Source organism: Mchenga conophoros, linkage group LG12, assembly GCF_057382185.1.
Source record: "Mchenga conophoros isolate Kocher_MC1m ecotype Shallow Benthic linkage group LG12, M_conophoros_male_GT1.1, whole genome shotgun sequence".
NCBI lineage: Eukaryota > Metazoa > Chordata > Actinopteri > Cichliformes > Cichlidae > Mchenga > Mchenga conophoros.
In genome coordinates this window covers 20701123-20725964 of record NC_140537.1, presented here as the reverse complement: position 1 = coordinate 20725964, position 24842 = coordinate 20701123, and the positions used below count along the sequence as shown (strand labels likewise).

The 24842-nt window shown below is 40.8% G+C and overlaps 1 protein-coding gene across 6 annotated transcripts in view; it reads right to left on the bottom strand.

Annotated features, from left to right (window-relative positions):
• ap1b1 (adaptor related protein complex 1 subunit beta 1) overlaps positions 1 to 24450 on the bottom strand; it is a 30303-nt gene extending 5853 nt beyond the window's left edge. The window contains exons 1-23 of one of the 6 annotated variants that reach the window (XM_085294391.1): positions 24338 to 24450; positions 22211 to 22271; positions 20192 to 20297; positions 19940 to 20075; positions 19423 to 19668; positions 19019 to 19209; positions 18693 to 18914; positions 18458 to 18578; positions 18260 to 18355; positions 15395 to 15510; positions 14330 to 14495; positions 13413 to 13511; positions 12514 to 12773; positions 11969 to 12173; positions 11276 to 11296; positions 10967 to 11092; positions 10341 to 10370; positions 10115 to 10252; positions 9875 to 10020; positions 9623 to 9752; positions 6373 to 6457; positions 5743 to 5829; positions 5033 to 5187 (exon numbers count right to left, since the gene is read on the bottom strand). In XM_085294391.1, the coding sequence (XP_085150517.1) occupies positions 5033 to 5187; positions 5743 to 5829; positions 6373 to 6457; positions 9623 to 9752; positions 9875 to 10020; positions 10115 to 10252; positions 10341 to 10370; positions 10967 to 11092; positions 11276 to 11296; positions 11969 to 12173; positions 12514 to 12773; positions 13413 to 13511; positions 14330 to 14495; positions 15395 to 15510; positions 18260 to 18355; positions 18458 to 18578; positions 18693 to 18914; positions 19019 to 19209; positions 19423 to 19668; positions 19940 to 20075; positions 20192 to 20297; positions 22211 to 22247 (2919 nt within the window). In that variant the 5' untranslated portion in view covers positions 22248 to 22271; positions 24338 to 24450. Of the gene's footprint in view, positions 1 to 5032; positions 5188 to 5742; positions 5830 to 6372; positions 6458 to 9622; positions 9753 to 9874; positions 10021 to 10114; positions 10253 to 10340; positions 10371 to 10966; positions 11093 to 11275; positions 11297 to 11968; positions 12174 to 12513; positions 12774 to 13412; positions 13512 to 14329; positions 14496 to 15394; positions 15511 to 18259; positions 18356 to 18457; positions 18579 to 18692; positions 18915 to 19018; positions 19210 to 19422; positions 19669 to 19939; positions 20076 to 20191; positions 20298 to 22210; positions 22272 to 24036; positions 24177 to 24337 lie in introns of those variants that run through there. The other 5 variants (XM_085294389.1, XM_085294390.1, XM_085294394.1 and 2 more) reach the window with 5 other exon arrangements.
• Between the last annotated feature and the right edge of the window lie 392 nt (positions 24451 to 24842).

Here is a 24842-nt window from a genome sequence, read left to right as displayed (position 1 = left end):
GGGACAGGACATGGCAGATAAGACCATGCGTGATGTCAAAAAGATGAGCAGCATCCCTATTCGCCACTGTAAATACGGTAAAGTGTACACGAGCCTAACTGAGAGAGTCAAATGAGAACGTCAGCTTGGTGTCGCATGAGAAACGCAGGTACAAACCTGTTTGGGATCTCAGTTCAGTTTTGAACTTGCACTGCCAACAAACACGGACCTAAATGCAGGAAGCGGACCAATGTACAACACTGAGAGCAGCCAAACGTATGACACGGGACTTGGCGATGGAAAAACAAACAAGATGCAGCATGCAAAGATGCTGGTCATCAAATAAAAGCCACCTCGCATTATCAAAAATGGCTATAATTAGGCCACCATTACTGGTAACAGTGAGTGGAAATCTGAGTGAACGGGTGAGGGGGCGAGACACACTGTGCCAGCGAAAATGAAGCATGAGCTCTCAGATTTGTCTGATTCCCAGGCTAATGAAATCTGGGAGCGACAGACAATTTCCTAAATCCACAGCTGCCATAATGGCAAGATGGCAAAATACACTCTGAAAACAATTTGACAACACACAATAGACTGTGATGTTGCTCATATAAAGAATTAACACCTTAATGTGCTACCCTCAGCTCAAATGCTACATTTACAATGCTGCCAATTTGCAGGTAGATTTTCTTTAGTGCTCATAATCATTCCTAGGCTTGTGTAGGACACTTCAGCACTTCTTAGCACTGTTCCACTATGTAAAAAACACTGTTCCACACACACGGCTTCCAGTATTTACTCACTTTTCCATTGTTAGTGAAGCGTAGAATAAAACCGAGCAGGAAGCAGCATGGGATGTGGAATTGGGACACAGCGTCATAGAAGAGCTGAAGCTAATCAACTTTTAAGATAGGAGGAAAATAGGGCAGCTATGTTCAACCCTTAAAAACTGCATGTGTAAGCAGCAGCAAAACTCAAGCATGTCACCATACGTGTCTACTAATGTCAGTGAATTAGAACAGTTTCATGTCTCATCTTCAGACGTGCAATAGAACCCAGAAAACAGTGTTACGGCTTTGCTTCTTCGGGTCTAAAAATAGCTGCCGACAAAAGGCTTTGGCAGCTTGGCTTTAATGTTCTGTGCCAAGAGAGCGCGGGGCCCGTGCAGCAGGCAGTCGCTCCGAGGGACGAACGTCAGGATACATACTGTGCGTGTGGTTTACTTTAAAGTCTGGTCCTATCGTTGCTGAATATACGTTTGTTAAAAGCACTTACAGTCACACCGAGAAACCATGTGGAGATCAGAGGGTACAAGGTAGAAAACAAACCCCTTCTGCTTTCCCCGTTTCAGTCACATTTTGTCCTGTATCACATCAGGATGTGATCTGACCAAAGAGGCTTAACCGTGGTGGGTGTAAAACCACCTCAAAATTCTGAGACTTTAACGCAACTAACAAATTGCCTAGTCTAGACAGAAGAAAACAAAAAGACAGTTAATGCCACCTTATACATAAAACATGACCTGAAAGCAGACTGAGTGATGAGCAGGGAGGAGAGTCACACCAAGGTCATCGTTCTAGGCGAGTTATACAGAATTTCTAAGCCAAAAAACAATCCATCAAGAGTGGCGACTGCAGCGTGCTGACAAAGCAAGACACATGCAACAACACAGCACACAAACAATTAACCCTACAACTGCACAACAACACATGTATGCGCACACAGATGAGTCACCACGGGTAAGTCATAGCCAGTGTTTTTCCACAGCCCTCCACGCACATCAGAGAAGTTTCCTTCCCTCAGACCGGTTCGTGTCGGTCAGACGTAGTTTTAAACGGTGTATTTTGCCCCAAACCAATCTTTTCCTGAACCCGCCCGAGCGGTTTTGTTGCCTAACCTAAATCAAACTACAAGTGAAAAAAAAAGAAAAGCAAAAAAGCAAAAAAGCTGTCTGACAGGAAGCCCGAAGGCAAACTTCTCCCACTACCACACATCGCCATCCAATCCCTGTCCCTAGTGCACATCGACTGCTCAGTACTTCACATTAATCCCCGTCACATCTCTGCTTGGTCAGATCTGATATTAATGTCATTTGTCTCCATCTGTAATATGCAGTGCCCACTATTATTTAACTCCATCATACCGATTTAATTTTCTAACCGGGCTTTAATTTCTGCTAAAAGTGCAAATCGGAGGATTCACTCTTTACGGCGTTATTTATGACTGTGAGAATTCAGGATGTGGCTGATAGACAAGTCTGTCTGATTCATCAGTTATGAATATTTCAAAACATAACAAAATGGGAATTTTCAGTTATTATGGAGGGCATCAATTACAGCTGCCCAATAATGTTAATGTGAATAAATGTAATAATAGAGCTTGTTTAGAAAATGGGACATTTACAGCACCATCAAATTTCCAACAAAGCTTAGAATATCTGGGGAATAGGACTATTTTTTAGTCAAATTAGCTTGTATAATACTGCCTTACTGTGTATGAAACAAGCAGTTCTTTAAAATCTGTAAATGCTTCTTTTAAATGAACCAAAGTAAATTTGAAAAACATTATGTGACAACAAGTATGAATAAAAAAAATAAATAAAAAAAAGTAAAATAGGTCATTTAGCATACAATTTGCATGTTTTTATTTTTTAATTGGTGCAACTCGAACTGTTTCTTTCTCTCACTCTGCGCCATTGTACTCATCTGAACTTCGCCAACTTAAAGCTACTGGACGCCGCCTAGAACGTCTCTCCAGGAAAACAGGACTTACTATTCACAAGGACATGTATCTCAGTCATATACAACACTATGAAGAAGCTATTCATCATGCTAAACCTGCTTACTACACCTCTGTTATTGAATCTGCTGAAGGAAACACTCGCACTTTGTTTTCTATATTGCATAATATTGTTAAACCCCCAGATACCTTTGCCATACATACATGCTCTGCCACAGTTTGCAACAAATTTATGGATTTTTTTCTTTTCTTTTTTTTGTTTGTTTTTTTTACACCAAGATTGAGAATCTTCATCAACAATTGCCCTCGTCCTGTGAAATGGTCAATTGTTCTATCTGCATTTTTTGTCCTTCTCAACTGTCATCCTCTCTATCCAATTTTGAACTTCCCACAATAACTCAGCTATCTTCCATAATTACTAACTTAAAGTTATCATCATGTAAACTTGATCCATTGCCAACAAATCTTGTTAAACTCTCATTCCCGTCTCTTGCCCCACTGATTGCTAATATCGTACACTCCTCTCTTATATCTGGTTCTGTTCCTTCTTCTCTTAAAACTGCAATAATAACTCCAATACTGAAAAAGAATGGTTCAGATCCCTCCAATCTAAATAATTTCAGGCCAATTTCAAATCTCCCTTTCCTAGAAAAAAAATTCTTGAAAAGATAGTGGCTGCACAGGTTCATCATCATCTCATTGGAAATAACTGGTACGAACAGTTTCAGTCCGGCTTCCGTTCATGTCACAGTACAGAAACAGCCCTAGTAAAAATCACCAATGATCTTTTGCTTGCAGCTGATTCTGGACTTATATCCATCCTCATTCTCCTTGACCTTACAGCAGCTTTCGATACCATCTCCCACTGCATCCTCCTTCACAGATTAGCATCTATTGGCATCAATGGTACAGTACTCGCCTGGTTTACTTCTTATCCCTCTGGCCGCTCACAGTTTGTTCAATTACTCCCTCACAGATCAGTATCTACTCCAGTTAATTCCGGTGTACCCCAAGGCTCTGTCCTGGGTCCTTTACTTTTTATCATCCATCTCCTACCCCTAGGTAATATTTTTAGGAAGCATAACATCCAGTTTCACTGCTTGCAGATGACACCCAGCTCTACCTATCCTCCAAACCCACAGCTACTCTCCCACCCACATCCATTTCTGACTGTTTAAGTGAAATCAAGGTCTGGTTTTCTCACAACTTTGGCAATAAAACAGAATTCATTTTAATAGGCACCAGATCAAAACTGACTACAGTTCCAACCAGTCTTTCGTTATCCACTGATAACTCTGTTGTCACACCCTCCCCTCAGGTTAAGAGTCTTGGTGTCATTCTCGATAGCACTCTGTCCTTCACAGCACATATAAATAATATCACTCAGTCTTCCTACTTTCTTCTCCGTAATATTAACCGCCTTCGTCCCTCACTCACACCACACAGTACCGCCATATTTGTCAATGCTCTTGTCACATCTCGTCTGGATTACTGGAATTCTCTTCTCTATGGTTTACCTCATAAATCCCTCCATAAACTGCAGTTGGTTCAAAATACAGCTGCTCGTATTATTCCCAGAACTAGATCCACTGAACATATAACGCCTGTTCTTAAACAGCTCCATTGGCTCCCAGTTCACCTCCATGTCAATTTGTCTCTGAGGAGCTTCATGACTTTACTCCTCCATATCTATCCGATCTTCTCCATACATACTCACCCCTTCGTACACTCCGCTCTTCTTCAGTTTCCCTTCTGTCTGTTCCACCTGTTCGCCTGACTACCATGGGACTCAGAGCCTTTAGTTGTTCTGCCCCGAGACTTTGGAATGCACTTCCACTTGCTCTACGGACCACACACACCATCTCACCACTTTTAAATCACTACTCAAAACCCATCTGTTTAGAATTGCATACACCTGATCTGTCTTAGGCCATTTTTACCTTGCTCAGTTTTTATATTTGCTTTTAGACTTTTATGACTGTTTATGTCTAGATTCTATCTACCATGTTTGCTATATATATACACATTTTTCTTATGTTTTTTATGGTATTGTTTACGTGCTACTGTAAGGTGACCTTGAGGGTCTGAAAGGCGCCTATAAATAAAATGTAGTATTATTATTATTATTATTATTATTATTATTATTATGTTATCCCAGAACAGGTTACAAGGACCATCTTTAGCAGAAAAAAATGCCCATGAATATGCTGTAGTTGTGATAATTTACTGTCAACATCAAAATATTGAAAGGAGCCATATTCCTGGTCATGAGTAAGTACCACAGCACAGGCAGCAGGGCAGCAGTACTCACTGTGTAGACTGGGTTTCCTGCCTGCACCCTCATCTCAGTCAGCACCCAGATGCCATTGGTGAGCTTCATGGACTGATACAGCATGTCCTGACCGTCCACTGTGCGCTTGGCTATGGTGAAGATGTTGCTACCCTGCAGTTTGTTAGAGGCTGCATCTGTAGAGGAAGCATAATGAAACACTCTTAAATTGCAGGTTTAATCTAGTTTAGCAATTACTTAATATGGAGTTACTCACTGACTTCTGCCACGATCAGCGACTAAAACCATTATTAAAACGCACCAAATCATTACGGATTTCTTTTATTTCCATTTCTTAAAATTTCACTCCAGGCTGTCAGTGCAACAGAGACGCAGCCACTCATTTAGAATTTTCCCCTCAGCCATCGTCTCACTCTTGTGCCCAAGCAGGACATGAAATGCTCTCTCTATGTTCATCAGGATGAAATTTAATCTTTGGGGGGAAAATCTCCATTAGGCCATCATTAGGAATTCTTCTCCAGTTCAGCTGCTCTCACACTTGTGTAAAACTAAATTATCACACATAAATAGGGACTGCAGCTGATGAGTTCCCATCAAATACAATTTGCTTCATTACCGAGGATCTGATTCTGAGCTGTGGACTGTGCTGGCTACAGAAGCTACTGAATATGTCTGGATAGGATTTTTTTTTTAAGCAAGTGCACTCTCCATTCTCCAACCATCCTTCTTACCTGAGCTGAGATGACAGTCTTTGATCTGAAACTGGGCCTCACTGTCATTAGGAATGTCTTTCCATGTAGCAAGAAAAACTTGCCGCTCTGTGGAGGAGGAGATATAATTAGTGATGAGTGCATTGTCAGAGCACACAATCAAATGCACATCTGAAAGCATAGTCGATTTTTTCGTAAAGGAAAATGTACATACTGCATTAAAGAGGGGAAAAAAAACAAAAAGTCCAAGTAATGAGTGAGCAGCTTAGCACAAGACTTCCTGTTGTTGTTCAGGCTCTGGAGCATTAAATCTCAGCCTCTGGCTGCAGTCCTGCTGCTAGCCCCATCAGAAAGCTCCACAGAGAGAAATGCCAACACGTTTTCACAGAATAAATCAAATGACATCAAGAAACAAAACGTGAAAAAAAGAGGCAGAAAATATCACTGGTGTGCAATCGAGGAGTACTAGCTGTGCAGCCCCGAGATGTGAGTGAGTTCAAGCAGCTGGACACTTGCATACATCTACGTCACTGACTGCTTCACATGCGCCGAACAGTCACCTTCACTCAAACACTAACGTACGTGTCTATCACTGACGTCAGATGGGCTTCGGCCTTTTTAAGTGAAGAGATTTTGCCAAGGAACACTCACCCATCTTCCCGTCCTCTACAAACAGCATGCTGATGGGGTACTGGCAGCTGAAGTAGAATACGTCAATGTTGTTCTTAACAGCCACCTGCAAGAGTGATTACATCGAAAGAGGGGGAAGGGAGGACAAGCATGAAGCATTACATGAGTAATTACATTCCAAGTGCCCTCCAAGGATGGCCATTACTGCTTATGTGCACTGTTTACTAAATAACCAGCTAAAGTTGTTACGATAACTTGTGCATTCAAAAACACAAATACGGAGGTATTAACACGGTGGAGCCCAACAGTCTGAGGCCACTGCTCCGATTAAGAATTTGATTCAAATTTAATCCTTAATGTTTCATTACAAAATGTTAATACCAGCTTAACAATTTTACTGAAAAGCTCCATCTCCAATTTTCAGAATAACCACGTATTAGTTTGCCTCCTTTTACTTTAATGACAGCAGCCCTGGAGCCACTTGGAAATGGACACATTTGCTCAAAGCGGATAAACCATTTTATCCCAGCGTGATCTGACAATGATACAAAGAGTCGTTTTTGATAGCACACCGAGGCTTCGCTTCCTCAGTGTTCAAGTACCCGCAAATGTTCAGGAGTTTACATAACATGACAAAGGAGGAAGGTCCAGGACGGGGACCGTTGCTTGGTCTTCAGATCACTGTGGAAAACATCTAAGGTGGGTTATGGCTGCAGCAGTACAAATCCTTAACTACACAGATGCAGCCCACAGGGTTTCTCTCTTTACATACACTCCTCTGTCACAGCCACAAATGTGGAAATGGTAAATAGCAAATAGTATTTTTTTCCTTCCACTGCTATTTCTAAGCTAACCGAGTGTTTTGATTTTGTTTTTCTTCCTGACAAATGTTTTAAAGCTGCAAAACATCTGAGTACTAGACAGCCTTGTTTTGACACAAGTTTTCAAGCCTTTTATTCTTTATTCAGGAAATTCTGCATCAGTGCTGAAGTTGCTTTTCTACCTCTCAGTGAAAAAAAACAAAAAAACAAAAACAAAAAACAAAACTTGATTTGTTGATCTTGTGATGGTGTGCTCACTTACGCTGCGTCTCACCATGCTTTGGATGAAACTGATCCAGTTTCCGCACCCTGTTTTAGAGTAGTGTAATGCACGACCCCCTCAGAAACTTTCAGACATGACTTGACACAGAGAAATCCTCTCATCTCTCAGAATAACAAATTGACTTCTGACACTTTCACTTAGTTCTGAAGGCACATTTCTCACTATCACAATGCTACAAGCCTGGAAACTTGAAAAGGAGCTATTTTTATAGCAACCAAGGAATATTTGCTAGTTTATGTACTTGATTCAACTTTTAATGAGCACATCACATCCACCTGAACATTTCCTAAAGCACCAAACTCCCACTACTGGCAGGTGGACATAGAAATACAGGGGGAAAAAAAAAAAAAAAAAAAAAAAAAAACAACTTTTGGACTCCACTTTATAACATCATTACTAAAAGTCATGTTCATAACTGGACCCTCACCTTATCACCAAAAATCTAAATATAATCAAATTAACAGTCTACAAACCGCCTTGAAATATGATTTACAACAAGATATAAATAAACATGAAAATGAGAAAGATCACAACAGAAGACAGTGTTAAAAATAAAATCTGAAAACTGTCCAAAACAACAACCACATATAAAATTATAAAAAAAAATGTGTTGGCCACAGGCTTTAAACAGACAATTCATAGTCTATGCAAGGAAAAACTACAGGACACAGAAACACTCTAGCGACTTGTGGTTGAAAGCGAGCACACGAAGTAACAAGCGTCAGCCAGTGATACTGATCGGGCTGTTGAACAAAGAGGTGCTGAAAGAAGAACAGCGAGTTCAAACAGAGCATGGCAGAAGAATGGCTCATGAATTATTCATTACAGGGCATCTTATTCCTGAGTGCAACACAGGACAGCACAAAAAAAAAAAAAAAAAAAGACCACAAAGCTCCATTCTGAACATTTGTGATCTAGCGGTCTATTAAAAAGGGTTAGATGCCCAAGATGAGGGGGTCTGACATCTACTGTAGAGAAATGAAATAAAGAAAAAACAAACTTCCAGTCTAATAGTATCTGACACATTATTACACGGCCTTCAAGTTAATCTACTGGCAGCACAATAGTTTCCAGCTCTGTAAAGTCCCCTTTTATGGACAAAAAGACGCAGGAGTAGCTTGCCATTTTTCAGGTAAAGTCTCCACTGCAGCATTATTATTATTTGGATGAGACTCAGTTAACTGCTGTGTCCAGATGTTGCCAGCGTACGAGTGTAAGAAACAAACTGCTTCGACACGTAAATAGTTAAAAGAGCACTCGGAATATTATGTGACACCTTCATCACAACAAAATACAACACATATCTCAGGAGATGTCAAACCCACAACAGTAACCATCAAAGCGGGGCCGTGAGGCAGCACCGCAGAAAGGTTAGCGAGGCTACTGAGGCCAGGAGAAACAAAAGAGCCATGTGCTGTGAGACCGCTAATGACCAATCCCACCTCCATCGCCCCCTAAGGCGCTCTTATCTTCCCTCTCCAGCTGCACACAGCACCCATCCACCATGCTGGCCAGTTAAAAGAGCCGCCCTAATCAAGAAACAGACAGGCTCTGCCGGGTTTTTTTTGTTTTTTTTTAACATTTTCAACAAATCATTATGGCTCTGAAGTCTGTTTTACGCTTTAATCACATTACAGTTTACAGTGTGGGAATTCAGCAGTATAACTTGACTAATCAGTTAGAACATATGGTCATATCTTCGGGTCAGTGCCTCAAAAGACAATGTGAAGTCCACTGGATATATCAGGTTAAATGATTCATAAGTTAAAATTTTGTGAACTTTAATTTAGAATTTGACAGATTAAGCCGAGTAATGTTTCTGTTTAATTATGAAAAACCTTAAATAACCATGCCAAATCCATTTAAACTTACTGAATCTATGCAATGGGTGTCATAATATAAAGTCAAATTTCAGGACGATAAAGTGTTGAAAATTCAAAAACAGTGGAAATATGTAACCACTTATTCCGATTTGTTCTCGACACCAGTCATGTGTTTGATAGCTTATGTTACTGCCACACTGTGACGCTGAAAAGTTCAGCCAAGTTTGGATTCATGGAAAACGAATACAGAAGCAAGGACAGAATAACACTGTCATTTCAAGCAAAACAAAAAGTAGCAATGTCATAAATAATTCAGGGGAAATGAACACAAGTGAAGGTTATACCTGCAAGTTGTTAAGAGGCTCCATCTTCATGACAGGTCCCACAGTATTGAGGGGAAGAGTCACTTCAATACTCTGGTTTGGGCTGAGAGGAGTTAGAACCTGCAGTGGACCAGCTGGAGCGAGACCAAAGCTTAAGCGAGACAAAGAAGAGAAAAAGGCAAACATGAGCATCCATTGCAGGGTTTGCTCAAGGTCTATCGTATCAAGCTTCAATCTTGTGAAAACCCTGTACGGATTATTAGCTGGTCTTACCTGTTTCTGTTAAACTGTATAGCAAAATCAGTCATGACACTCATAGCTTTATTGGTGAGGGTCATCTCCATTTGGATGACCCCAGAACGGCGGGCGAAAGTGCCTGATATCTCCAAGCCCTTGGCCTTCAAAGCTGGAAGCCAAACCTTAACAGAGACAAGATCATTTATTTTCTGAAGGATCTCTTCTGTTTTTTTTGTTTTTTTTTTTTTTATCTTTCCCCAGCTTATATAAACTTACAGTTTTGGGGGCGCTGTAGGCTCCCATAGGCATACCAACTCCCCCTCCGAGATCAAACAGGTCATCCAGACCGCCGCTGACAGGGGCACTGAAAGAGGCTGGCATTGCAGCTGGGGGAGCACCAAAACCAGCCCCAATCTGTGGGTTACACAGCAACATGTTCACATTCAATGTCACTTTGTACTGAGCAATCAAAGGCCAACAACAATTCTGAAAAATGACTTACAGCAGGACTTCCACCAAGGTCTCCTCCAAGCTGAGCAGAATGAAAAAGCACAGAAGTAATTGAAGTTATTTAGTGCAGTATTAAATTATTTTCTGACAAGTTTAAAGAGGTGGATTGAGGGGTGGGGGGTGGAAGTCTAAAATGTCTTTCAGTGAATGATGACAGCTATGGGGTTTATATCATTATATCAAGTAACAGCAAAAAGGAGATAAAAGAACAGTAAGACTCCTTTTATGTACTTCACTTTTTACCATCCACAAGTTCTGCCTACTGGTTGTTGAAATCCAAGAGCTTTTTGTTAAACTGCTGCTCAATAAATAGGTGTACTGTCATTGCGACTTCACACTGTGACAAAGCTAAACTACTGTGCACGGAAAGAAATTTGACCAAAAACACAGGTGTGAGTCATTAAAATCTCACCTACAGGGAGTGTGGGTGTGGGTGGGGGGTGGGGGGTGGGGGGGGGGGGGGGGGGTGGGGGGGGGACTGACAGTGCAAAGTGCAAACAGACTAATATCACTGTGGGATGACTATTCAGAGGGGACACGGTGGCACAACAGGGGACAAGAGAAGGGTTCAAGACTGGTGCTGGCCTTTAGTGGTCCAGCACGGTCCCCTGGACCAACCTCAGTGGGGCTGTAATCTGGGGGCGATGGGGATTGATGTGGGAGCTGAGGTGACTGAGGAGTGTCCATCCGCAGGGGAATGGGCGGCTGATTGAAAGATGAGACATCACAGAGCCCAGAGATGGACTTAAGGATTTGACATCATGTTTACGACATATATCAGGACAATAAAGATGATAATGATGAATGAAGAGATTTAGGTACATTCTCAAAACAAAACAAAACAACAACATAATAAAACTGTTTTTATATTCTATAATGGCCTGATATGGTTTATAAATGTTAAGCCCTCCCCTTCCACGTAGTTACCGGCTCAGACTCATCCCCCATCTGCAGGTGCAGCATTGAACAAAGGGAATAAATACAAGAGTCAAAAGAAAAAAGGCACCAAAAGGTAGAAAAGGACACAATACAAGGATACAATAGCTGCAAGCAGTGATGAGGGGGAGGCCAAGCAGTCGCCATGGCAACTTGAGCTCATCATGTCAATTTTTCCCCCCTGTTATTAATGTGTTGTTCTATCAGTGGTCAGACAACTTTCAGATGACATGGAGAGTCCATACATCAAGTCTGGTGGCAATATATCAAACACTGAGATTTTGAAAAATCTGAATGTGCCTGGATCTCTCCCAATTGGAAAAAAATGGCCTGTAAAAATGTTTTGAAACTTCTTAAAATCCAGTATGTCAAAAGTAGCCATGAGCATTGATAAACTTGGCTTTATCAAAGTGATTCCCTGTTTTTCGCATAAATGGATCTTCAGCTGCAACCTACTGGTTACAGTTGAGGCACAGCCATAAAACTTTGTGGAAAGAATCAGTCAACACTTCTCCATTTAGTGCACCAACATTCACTTCAATTGTTTACCAGAAGCGGCTTGTATGCATGTTACATGGCTGCTTGGCCCCCTGTTATCGTTACTGGGCGTCTTTAATGTTAAACCTCTGGGTGAAATAAACAGCCTTTCAATTTCACTTAAATAATCATGTTCAGAAGACATACCAGGCTGTCAAGTCCTCCTCCAAGAAGGTCCATAGCACCCATTTGCATGCCACTAGAGGCTGGTGGTGGTGGTCCAGTGGTGGTGGGAGGTGTCAGGTCGAGATTGAGAAGATCTCCCAGCAGGTCTCCCTGGGATGGGATGACAGCCGGAGGGGCATCAGAAACTGCAGCAGCAGAAGCTGTGTCAGGGCTCTCACTCTCCCCACTGGTAAAAGCAAGGGGGGGGGGGGGGGGGGGGGGGGGGGGGGGGAATGATGTTTAAGCCATATGCATTATGACAACTTTGGTTATTATGAAGCCCCTAATTTGTCATTAAACTCCTGATAAAACTCAATCGAGTTCATATGAATAATGGTAGATGGATGTAATGAATTACATCCGAAAGAAGGAACAAACAAAGAAATGCTCCACAGCTTGGCACTATATGCAAGTTATACTCAGCAGATTTTCTTGAAAGCAAAACACCATAGTTAAGAGGGCAGTTCCACTCAAGTAAACTAAGCCCTCTGCCTGCAGTGTCAAAGTAATTAAAGTCTATGACTCACGATTCAGTACTGCCAGGGAGTCTCTTGTGCTGAACTCCGCGGCTGCCCTCAACAAAGGCACTGGGAGGCTTGTGGTAGACAGAGGCCAGAGTACCAATGTGGCAGATAAGTTCCTCCAGCAGTGTAGGCTCAATCAGATCTGTCTCCTCAGAGATCAGCGGCTTCTCAGCCAGAACCACCTCTTTGGCAGCCACAGGGTCTGTGGAGAGCAGACGCCAGTAGATGTAGCCTCGGTCTCTTAGATCTGGGTTATCAGAGTCCTGTGAAAAAGGGATGAGTCATAAGGAATGTCTTTATGTTGTATGTTTAATAAATACTTAATGTTCGACTCTGTCTTGGCCCAGAAGTTATACAAAGATATCAAAAACAGAGTTTGCCTTAGGGTAGTGGTAAGATTTGGATAATGTATGAGGCAATCTGACACTGTACTTTTTTTCTCAGCATAGAAAAGCACAAAGTTCCCAGGGTTCTAAGAAAATCAAGTAAGCTTAAAAGTTACTTCAGTGAATAGCCAATATATTCATTCTTTGAAGTTGCGAGGCACATCGTCTCTACATTGCTGCTTTCTGCTAGCCTTTTACAAGAAAAAATAAATGTTTGTGTGCATAAAAATTGGACTTAGGGGTGAAATTACCATTTTCTTTTTTGCATGTTTGCCAATAGTATACACAAGTACTGGAAAAATAAAAATAAATGAATAAATGTAAATCTGTGAGAGGATTATAAAAGGTCTGGATTTTGGAACAGAAATAGGAAGCCCCTTTTAATAACGTTTAAATGATACAACTAAAAGAAAAAAGAAATAAGCAACAAAGTTCAAAAAGCAGACAATAAAGGATGTGCTGACAGGAAAAATAGCATGTATGACGTAGACTGCTTATTCCCCCGCCCCCCCTCACCTGTGTGGCTAGGCTTAGCACCTGCTGCACCAGCTCTTGGGTCTCCGTTGGCTTTTTCAGGAACAATTTGACGATTGCAGTCAGGAGCTGCAACTGCACCTAGAGGCCAGTGAGAACACCAAATGTGTTACAAATGCTCACGCACTGCTTTTAAAAGCAAGTGAATAAATGATCATTAAGATGTACCTTAACACTGTGCGACAGTTTAAGACACGCAGTGAGGTTTTAACATGTTTTACATAAATGACACACCTTTCTAGCAGTAAATAGTTTAAGACTATTTTACACATGCACTGCACAGCACAAAAAACAAATTGTTTAATATCTGACTGGTTAGCTCAGACAATACAGTCCCTTGTGTTAGGTCTGCGTAATGTTCACAGAATACACAATGAGTAAGTGCGCTTAACGTGTCCTTTTTCCTTCATCAGTCAATAATAAAAATGGAATATATTTCCAAGGCAATAATATGGGAATCAATCAATTACTTAGGGAGAGTCTAACACCAAGCAAAGCTGTGTAATCCGACAGTGAGCTGTGGCAGAAAGATCTTCAGAGTAAAGGCTGGCGTTTCAACAAATACGCCCCTGAGCCACATATAAGAAGTGACACACTGAAATATTGTAAAGCCTTCTCATTAATCACGGTTAGTCACAAGAAATTTTGTTCCACTGTTTCTTTATTTTTTCTTATTTTAATCATTGAGCAAGCTCACTAAAAAGAAAAAAAGGTCTCTGGTACTTTCAAAATGGTTTATGCTTTCTCATCCTTTGCTACAGCTAACCAGTGGTTTTAATGATTTCCTGCTTGAAAGGACGCATCTGTTACTCCCAGCACTGATGGCAAATTATTACTGCAGCTTCCATTAAATATTGACTTTTTCAAATAACAACCTCCCCACACCCTCCTAAATACACCTGAGTGCTTTCATCGTGGAAACCCTCCAAAAAGCTCTCCAGCAGCTCATCAGCGTTGTCGATGCGCTCAGCGTACTCTCCTACAATCCAGATCATGGCGGCACGCGCCTCCGGCTCATCCAGAGAGTCCAGATTTTCACACAGAGTGGCAATCACACTCTCGTACCTGCAAACAGTGACACAAAGCATCAGTGCATCAGATTCAGAGACACTTAAACGCAAGACTGACAAAATGCAAATTGCAGTTATTTTCTTAGAACAGCATTCATCTGTTTGTTGCCGAGATTGACCAAAATAACTATAATAAAATCTGATCAAACAACCACATGTCTGGCTTGTAATACGTGGTAGCAAATAACTGCCTACTTTCATATCCAGCAGACATAGAACAACATTAACACTGCTTTGGAGTCGTGTTTTCTGGCACCCTGACAAATGTAAATGTATTATTCACTCTCCTTTTAGCTCTGTTTCCTTGTCTTTCACAGGCAACATGCCAAACTATGAAGTTTTCTGCAGTGGTTGGTGAATTTCTGATCTGCATAAAATGCTTGATAATAATTTAGTCCATTTACATATTGCTTTCATTAAAAAAAATGCTACAGCACAAATGCCTAATTAATAGAAAATCCAAAGGTTGTCCTGGGCAGTGACTCGTGTCGCTCAACGCACAAGGCATGCTGATCTGGAAACATTGCAAAGCTGCTCCCTTAGAGGCTCACAGCCTTGCAGCTGTGTAGGTACTCCCCTGAATCCACAGCCAAAGTTGGACTCCAGACAAACCAACATACCCTTTGAGCCAGGTACAATCAAGTACCGTCGACTGCAAGCAGGTTTTTAGAGGGAAACACTTTGTCTTTATGATCAAAAGGTTTTCATTGCTTATTTAAAGATCAAGAGGAAATGAATGATGAGGTGACTACATGTGCATAACAGCATATGTAAATAAGGGTTATAAGTCTTTGTCATACATTTGATAAATGTGAGGATTATTCATATAAACACAGAGAGAGTTTTAAGTAAAGTGGAAAATGTGAAAACAAACATGTCCAAGAAGAAACCTACTTGTTAGGGTACTTGCGGAAGATGTCCTTGATGACCACAATGGCCTCTTGCACCACATAGTTGACCTTAGTCTGGATGAGGTCTAGCAGTGTGCTGACACAGCGCTCGGCTGATTGCTAACAAACAGAGAGAGAGAAAGAAAAAAATGACTGGTGTGCAGATTAAGTAGTTCAGTAAGTGTTCTTGTTTTAAAAAAAAAAAAAAAAAAAAAAAAAAAATTGTACTTGATTTTAATGTGGATGAGATTCTCTTGAAGGACATCTCCTTGAGCCTTGACACATCGCTTTCTACAGTCCTGCTACTTTTGTATTACTCCCTGAAAGTCTCACTCTAAACATGCTGGATCTCATCCACTGTGTCTAAACAGTACATTTTTTAAAAGAAGATTTTATTTCGGGTTAGGGTTAGGGGGTGGTCACTGTGTTGGTGGGTGCACAATTGCATGAGCAATGCTATGTACCACAGCTCAGCTCGTGTCTGCTGAAAGTTGTCCCTCAGACACCTCAGGTCATTTTAGCAGAACTTTGCATTAGAGCAGGGCGATATGGCCAAAAATATTTATCACGATATATATTTGAAAATTTGCGATAACGATATAACCGATGATATAATTGATGCGAGACAAAATACAACTCCACAACATTACTAGCGCAAAAAGACAACCTTCCATTTATTTTCACGTAAACAAGAAGCTGGTTTTTATGTACATTAAAGCTTTATAAAAATGTAACAGTGCAAATGCAAATTCCTTGCTGAAAGTTTAACCAAAAGGCATTTCCAGTAGAAATGGGCTGACATATCCTGAGCATAACCATGTATAATATCCACTGAAGTTAAAAAGAGGTGCTTTGCAACATTAAACTGCAGTGTGCAGTACGCATTTTTCGGACCATAAGGTGCACGGGATTATAAGGCACATTAAGCGAAACAAAGCAGTCAGATAAATCAAACTTTATTAAACTCATTCTTCTTGCTTCCTCCACTTCTGTACCATTGATTCATTAATGTTGAATTCTCTGGCAGCTGCTCTGTTCCCATGTTGCTGCAGTATATTAATGACTAACCTCGCATTGTGGATGGATTATCTCACTTGTTCTCCTGACTGAAGTTTGGTCCGTTTACAGCATCCTGCCATGCGATTGCATTTGTCTCTAACCATGAAGAACCTTCACGTTAACTTTTATAAGTGGAAAAGTGTTAGTGTTCGTCCTCCAGCTTCACTGTTTATGTTATGCTAACATAGCTGTGTCGCTAGCGATCACGTAGCACATCATTATATACCAGCTAGCCCAACTTCAGTAACCCTACAAACATCACTGCTGTTTAGTTTCCTGTCTTCATTTATGTTGGAAGTGATAGCAGAGCTGTACGTTTGATTTTTTTCAGAAATCTCTCAGTCAGAACATGCAATATCATGCTTAGGTAACTAGCGAAACTAGCGAGCTAACTTCCGCTAGCTTCCTGCTAACTTCTAACTCCGTTAAATGTAATAACTTTTGTTTTCATGGATGCCTGGAAGTTAAACTTTATAGTTACACCTGGTAAAGCAGCAATGCTGATCGTTTTATTAAAGATGAAAGAATTTAGACAGTTTTTAACTCTAAGTGATGCTGCAGTGTTGTTTGACCTGAAGCATACGGAGTTTAGGACCCAGATTACTCCCAGATTTAAGAGCATCTTAGTCCGACAAATATGACAATAACAACGGCCGCTTGCGTGTTCTGCAAAAAATGTGCTTTGTTGTGTATCTGACAGACAAACACCAAACCAGTTCCACATCACGGAAGTTGCACCGTTTTTACAAACCAATTCTGGTTCATCTGTTTCACTCAACAATCGGCCATGTGCGTATGAAAACAAAGGCACCGCGCATGCGCGTTTTACTCCCATTCTATCGCGATATTTCATTTTCCTATCGTTGCCTAACATTATACCGGTATTACCGTGAACGGTATAATATGGCCCAGCCCTACTTTGCATTGACAGTTGGATCCCAGGAGACAAATTCATGGTGTACAACTCTATGAATGTTAATATGCTGGCATGCTACTCTGGACTTGATGCACTGCCTTCAGGCTGTGACAGTGTGGGCTCTTCTACTGAAAACTGCTCTTCGGTCTCTGGGTCACAGCCAGATTCCCAGCTCTCATCACCAGTGATGATCCTTGACATGAAGGTTGAGTCAGTTTGACACAGGATTTGATGTTTGCTCTCTGTGCGAGGTGCTAACAGAACCGAGTTGACAGCCGTGGAATCAGCAATGGAGTAGAAAGGGTTAGAATAGAGGAAAGAGGAGAGCAGGAGAATACAGAGTGTGGGGTCTATGGTGAAATTGCAGCCTGCAAGTGGTTAAAGCAGGACTTCCACCAAGTCATACTAGCACAGCATGAAGCAGCAGAGCGGTTCATCAACACTTGCTTTTTGTTTGTTTTGGATTTCTTTTTTTAAACAGTCATGAATATTTCCTGATGCACAGTGCTAGATAACATCTGTGTAGTGCGCAGAAAATGATTTCATTGGTTTTACTGAAGATTAATTTCACTTCACAATGAAACCACATTTTAAATGTCAACGGTAACAGGTTCTATTGAATCCTGTGCTGGATACTCATACTTCCCCAAAATGGAAATATTAATAAGCTGTAGTTCAATTTGTCTGAGGAACTAACACATAACAATGCCAATGATGACAGCACCACCTTGTGTTTGAAACTCCGTCTTACTGGTTGGTGGCAAGTAGATTAACTATTTACAGCACTGTGATCTTCAACTACCAGCGAAGTGAACACACAAACCTAGGCATTCACTATGTAGCTAACACAAATATTTAACCAATGAAGCGTCTGATGACATCACCTTCGCTTACCTCAACTTTGATGGCACAGCGGCCAATGGCTCTGACCGCTTTACGCACAAAGTCCACATCCACCTCAGTGGCATATTCCTTCAACTCTGCCAGCACCTACAGCAGGACAGATGTGTGTCACTCACTGGATTCTATTAAATAGATTTATTCTTGGGAGCATCCTTAGATAATGCTGCATTATAGATGTGGGTTTCTTACCTGAGCAATATTGGCTTGAGATGCTAGGCGAATCATAATGTCCAGCTTCTCCAGTTTGACGTAGATGGGGTCATTGTACTTGACAAAGAAAACCTTCATTTCGTGCTTCAGGATCTCTGGGCTGCAATGACACATTAAACATTGCTTGTTTACAAAGTAAAAAAAAAAAAGGAGTCTAACTGAAATATGACAGTTTATTAAAGACGTGGCAAAGAGACCCTCTCCTCAGGCTTACCGTCTCTGGACAATGAGATTGATGTTTCTAAGCGCCACATACTGCAACTCAGGCTCAGCAGAGAGGAGTGTAACCAGTGGAGGAGCGAGCTTCTTCAGTAAAGTGCCATAATAGTCCAAGTCTTTGGGCAGCATCTCCATGAACTTCATTAAAACTTTAACCGCTGACAACACCACTGCAGAGTTGGCATGCGAGAGCCGTGGGGTCACACGCTCACAGATGCTAGCAGGTGTTATTAATGTTGGAAAAGGAAGAGCAGAAAATTAAAACTAATCCACAGTGAATAGAACTTAATGACAAGCACAAGGACTAAGCCGTCTCCTTACCTTTGGGACTCCCGGTCATCACGAGGTGTGTAATTGGCCAGACAGTCAAGAATGAATATCTGTCCCCACTCTGTGCACTCATTAAGAGCTGTCAGCAACTTGTTTATGGTCTGAGGGTTCAGGTCCATTAGATTACTATTGGGATGAGACTCAGCAATCTCAGACAGCGCTGCTACTGCATTTGCGACAACCTACAAATGAAGACAAAGCCACAGATAAATGCTAACAGGAAGAAAACCATGCCCACTTACAAAAGAGATCACTGACATCATGTTCAACATCTGCACGCCAACAATGGGCTTATCAGTGAACGATAGAGCTATGGCTTGTAGGCAGCTCTGTCACATGCAAGAAACATGGCTGGCTCAACAGCCAGCTAAAAAGGCTTCGTTAAAAAGTCGTACCATAGGGTTGGAGTCAGAGATGAGATCTTTAAGGGTGTCCAGGAAGCCCTGATCCTCCACCAACTGGGCATTGATATCATGAAGCTTTGCTACACAAACAGCAGCCGTCTTCCTCACATATGGGTCTTCATCCTTCAGACATTTTCTCAAAGGCTCACAGAGGTACTCTGTGATCTTGTCCACACGGATGCAGCCCATGGTACGAACAGCAAGAGCCCGGATGAGAGGGTTGGGGTCTTCACAGTCCTAATGGGTGATTTAATGAGGTCAGAAGTTCTGTTGCAAATATTTTATTAATTTCTAAAGAATCCTGCATTACACAAGCAATTTTTAAATTTGATTTAACTCTTGTTTGTATCAAAATCCTTGACCATGTAAAATGGTCCACAATATTTCTGTCCCAAAATTTAATTAATTAATTAATTAATTTAAAAAACAAAAAACAGGAGTCAAAGATCACCTAAAAAGCTGATCATTTCTTACAGCATCTACATATTTATGACAAACTGAGCTTTACCTTCACAAAGGTGTTAACAGCCATGATCGCCATGTCTGGCTGGCTTTTTGCGTAGTTCATCAAGTAGAGGTAGACCAGCTTCTTCAGTTCCAGGTTATCTGTCTGCATGCAGTTCACAACATCTGGGAACAGAGCACTGAAGGAGAGACGAGCTGTTATACAACTTATGACTCACAGTGAGAGCTCATGTATGCAGTTCTACTCTACATTTGTAGACATCGATTTTCACTGATATTTTCCCCTCTAACTCACCTGACATCCTTGCCCACCGTCATGGATGCAATGACCTTCTTTACAGCCTCCTTCTTCTTCTCTTTCTTATCACTATTGAGCTCTGCTTTGAGCTCAAAGATCTCCCCTGTACACAAGAGACAGAGATAGGATTAAAAACATGAAATGGTATAAATGTCCATGGCTAGAAAAAAAATGCTGGGCGAGTTGATTGGTCAACACCAGTCCTGTTTGGGTCAGTGACCTGTGAAGCAAACTGGCTGAAAAGCACTTCTATTTTACTCCACTAAATTTATTTTAAAGCTTCAAGCACACCCTTCTTCTGATATGTGTAGATGTATAATAGAAAATATAAACTATTATTAAATGAACTACAGTATTTAGCAATAATTAAATTGTTCTTTTTGCGAATGTGTGATTGATAGGCCTGGGAGCCCAGTGGGGGGAGGGGCATCTTTTAGAAACATCTTAATTAGAAACATCTTATTGCGTAATCCAACTGGTACACAAATAGGATGAAAGTGCTTTGCCAACATTAAAATGTGCAAACTAGACAGTGGACGCACTGGCTGACATTTTACAATTCTCTGTCAGAAAGCTGACTGGCTGTCAGCTGTAAGCATAATGAACGCGGTGCAAGAGCTTTTTCTCCCACAGACAGAACAATGGAGTGGGTTGTAGAATAAACACCTAGACCTGTAGTTTTCATCTAAATACTTCTGGGAGGTTGCTATTTCCTTAACAATTATTTCCTTGAATTATCTAAAACCATAATTAGTTTAAAATGTAATCTTTTCATTGGAGAGTGAATGAGTTCATCAGCAAATGTTTACAGAAGCACTTATGTTGCTGCTGTAAACCTTTCAGCAGTTTAGCGAAACCAATTCATACAGTTGCCCTACAATTAGCATTGCACTGTAATCACATTACTATACTAAACTCAACAGCCACATTACAGTTACAATAATGTCATTATCTGCACAATGGGTGCACAAAGATATCAAACATGTCTTTTTCATCCTGCACATCTGTGCTACATTGAGCTTATCTCAGACATGTGCAGAGATGAGGAAACGCAGGACTTTGTGTAAACACAAAGCTAGTAAAGAACAGTGTTATTAAAGCAGAGTGTATACAGTGTCTGTCAAATATAAACACAAAAGGAGTGTGTTTGCCTATTTGTGGTGAATTGTACACAGAATTTTTTATTTTTTTTAATTTGAGAATCACGTTTAATTTAGTTTTTATTGCAGTCTAACTCAGCTGCCTAATTAGGGTACAAACTACACACTGCAAGAAAACTGCAAATTATAAGCTTAAATTTGAATCGGCAGACTTCAGTGTTTCCCAGGCAAATTAATACTCAAAGTCTCTTTTGCATGTGAGCTCCACACTGCACAACACAGCATCAGGCAGATCCAACGGGGGGGAGATTTTGAAGGAAACTTGTTCTTATGTCTCAGGTAATCCTTAAAAACCAAGGAGTCTGGTACACTATCATTTACTAGCATCTGTTTATATTTCTTAAGCCCTGTGTGAGAGAACAAAGAGGGCTTCTAGACTTTCCCAGAGCAACATTGTGTGAGGGGAGCTGCTGAAATACAAGGAGGCCTAGCAGTTATCTCACTGAGAGCTAATTCTCACTACGTCTTATCTGATATACAAAAGCCAAAGCTCTTGTTCTTGGGAACAACTTTGATACAAAGCCGTGAGATGACATCTTTAGGTACATTTTCTGTTTTGTTTTGTTTGTTTTTTCCTTACTTAAATCTACCTTATAGTTCGGTAACATTCCTAGTTATACCACAGTATGCTTGCTCTTGAAACAAGTAAATGTGCTTGGTTTCATAGACTTGAAGTTAGTAAATACATGCCAAATCATTTTACTGGGAATCTACAGAACTTTTTTTTTTATCAGCGAGAAAAAAAACATCCCAAAGCACTCGCATAAATATAATGTGTAGGTACCAACAACAATAATTATAATCTTGCACTAAGGAGTTTACCATGTTAAATCTTCTAAAGAACAAAGTTTCAAACCTTTCTTGGTAGTGGTGAAGTACTTGGAGTCCGTCATCTTGGATCCAAATTGTCGATTCTCCTGCAAACGAATGACAGGATGAGAAAGATGATAGCGAAATCTTTTCCTGACTGGAAACTTGGAGCATCACGAGAACAACAGGAAATACTAGAAATGCAAGCACAGGGAAATAAAAGGAATTCCTGTCTTCTTCTGAATAAATGGTAGGGATCTATCGGAAATCAAAACAATGGATTCTGTTAAGAAATCAGACACTAATATCTTCTCTTTACAAAAAAAAAAAAAAATCATCTTGGTCAGCATGTATGGGGCCAACAATAACTCTTGTCAGCCAACATTAAATGTTTTCTTCTGGGTATCATTAGCTATACTTCCTCATCCCGTTGCCCTCGAGGCACCATTTCATTTTATTTTTACTTTTCTTTTAAGTTTAAGGTACAAAGATGCCTGCTTGACACATTTCAGAGAAAATTGTAAAATATTAAAATACTATTGGAAAAATAAAACCTGTGTTTTTACATGAAATTTTAACATTTTTGGCTTATGGACAGCTGGTCGTTTTTAGGAGGTCTCCACAACAGATCATCTGCCTCCATCTCACCCAATCCCTAGTATCCTCCTGTCACACACTCCATCCATAAATCTCGTCTATAGTCTCCGTCTGTTCATCCTGCCTGGAAGCTTCATATTCAACATCCTTTTCCCAATGCATCCACAACACCTCAGCCTTCTTTCTAACTTTGACTCCAAGCTGCTCGACCTGAGCTGTCCATCTGATGTACTCTTTACTAATCTTATCCATCCTGGTCAATCTAAATGAAAAGACACGTTTAATTCTGCCACCTTTAGCTTGGCCTCCTGTCTGTTTGTCAATCCCACCATACATTCTTTCTGTTGTATTCTGTCACTAATCAGCCCTGACATCTCAACTACACCCATTCCACCCTGCCTGCACCATCCCCTTCACCTTTCTTAAGCACTGGCCAATGTTTAGGTTGGCATCAGGTATTTAAACTCAACCACCTACAACTAGTAGCTTAACTGGACAGCAGTTTATGTTTAACATATATATGGCTTGTTCATACTAACATGTGGAATTTGTCTCTTTAAAGTCTTTCTGATATGGAAATAAGTTAGTGTTTCCTTGACTATGCACTGAATATCTATTATTACTGTGTTACAAATATGTAAAAACACTGCTGCAGTGAATAAACAAACCCATAATGATTTCATTAATCCCACTTATATTCAGTTCAGTCAAATGGTAGAACACAGAAAGAGAAAATTCCTTCACAATATTCCGCAAAATAACCCTTTAGGCTCTTCAACACACGTCTACATTTATGAATGAATCCTGTTAGACTGACATGTTAACTTGTTATTAATGGTACTGAAAAACACATTAACTAGAGCACCGGGTTTCAGGTACCAGTCGACATCCGACAAGTCGCTAACTAGCCATAAGTTAACCAAAACCGAGCCCAACTATCGACGTAGTTAGCAATACGTTAGCCGATTACGATCCGTTTGTACGATAAAGCACACTGCTACCGCCCTAAATTGACACCGAAACTCTCGTGTACTCTTACGTAGCTTCTGATCTTACAACATAAGTATTTAACAAAAGCTGTCCTTACACAGATAGATAAAACACAAAGTTGAGAAAATGTTCTCTACTTGGCTAGCATTAGGCTAGAACAGCATTAGCATAGCTGGCTCGAGTCTGTACGACAGAAGGCACACGTAGTTGAGTAGTTAACCCAAAATGAGCTAAATTGCAGCCGATATTTGCGCATTTGAAAGTGCATTTCAATCCACTACTCACGCATAACTGATTTGCCCACTCCTGCATGTTTGCAGCAGTTAGAGTAGATGAATGAAGCTAATGCTAAAGGATAGCAGCCTGGTGCAGTGTGCCTGTCAGTGTCAGCTAGCGCCTGACCACTTCTCTGGCTAGCAAAGCTGAGACATGACCTTCTAAGTAGGGACTTAAGGAAGCCTTTGCCGGGACAGTTAAGCTCTTAATCTGTCGGGGTAATTAAGACCTTACTCAACGAATTAGCGTACCTTCTGGCGTTAAAATTAAACTCGCCATACAGTGAATTCAGCAAGCACAAATATCTTACCGTGACAAGCGTAGCAGTTACTGTGATGGCCTTCGTCCCCTCCTACTTGATTTACTTCCGTCTTTTAACAAAATAACAACAGGCAGGCAACGTCAGCTCTCATTCATGCAGGGCTGGTCATAATGAGACAAAGAAATTCAGGAACTCTGTCAACGCTGTGCGCTTTTCTTTTTAGCTCCAATCCGGCTACTTAAATCTACATACAGAGTAGTTTTTTGGGAAGTTGAGGAAAAACACTACCTAAATACAATAAATAAAATCTATGGCCTAAACCTTTCGACTGATAATATTATGCCAGTGTTTTGTGTATCAGTTTATACTGTATTGAGATAGCAAGTGTTTATGTGCATAAATGAGGCGTTAAATGAGGATCACCAAATACTAATTTCTACAAAAAGATAGCACTTTGGTCCACCGTTGCATGACAGCAAAAAGGTCCTGCTGTCCAGTCATCTCTGAATGGTCTACATTCTCTCCCTGGGTGCCATATTCTAAAGACATGTCA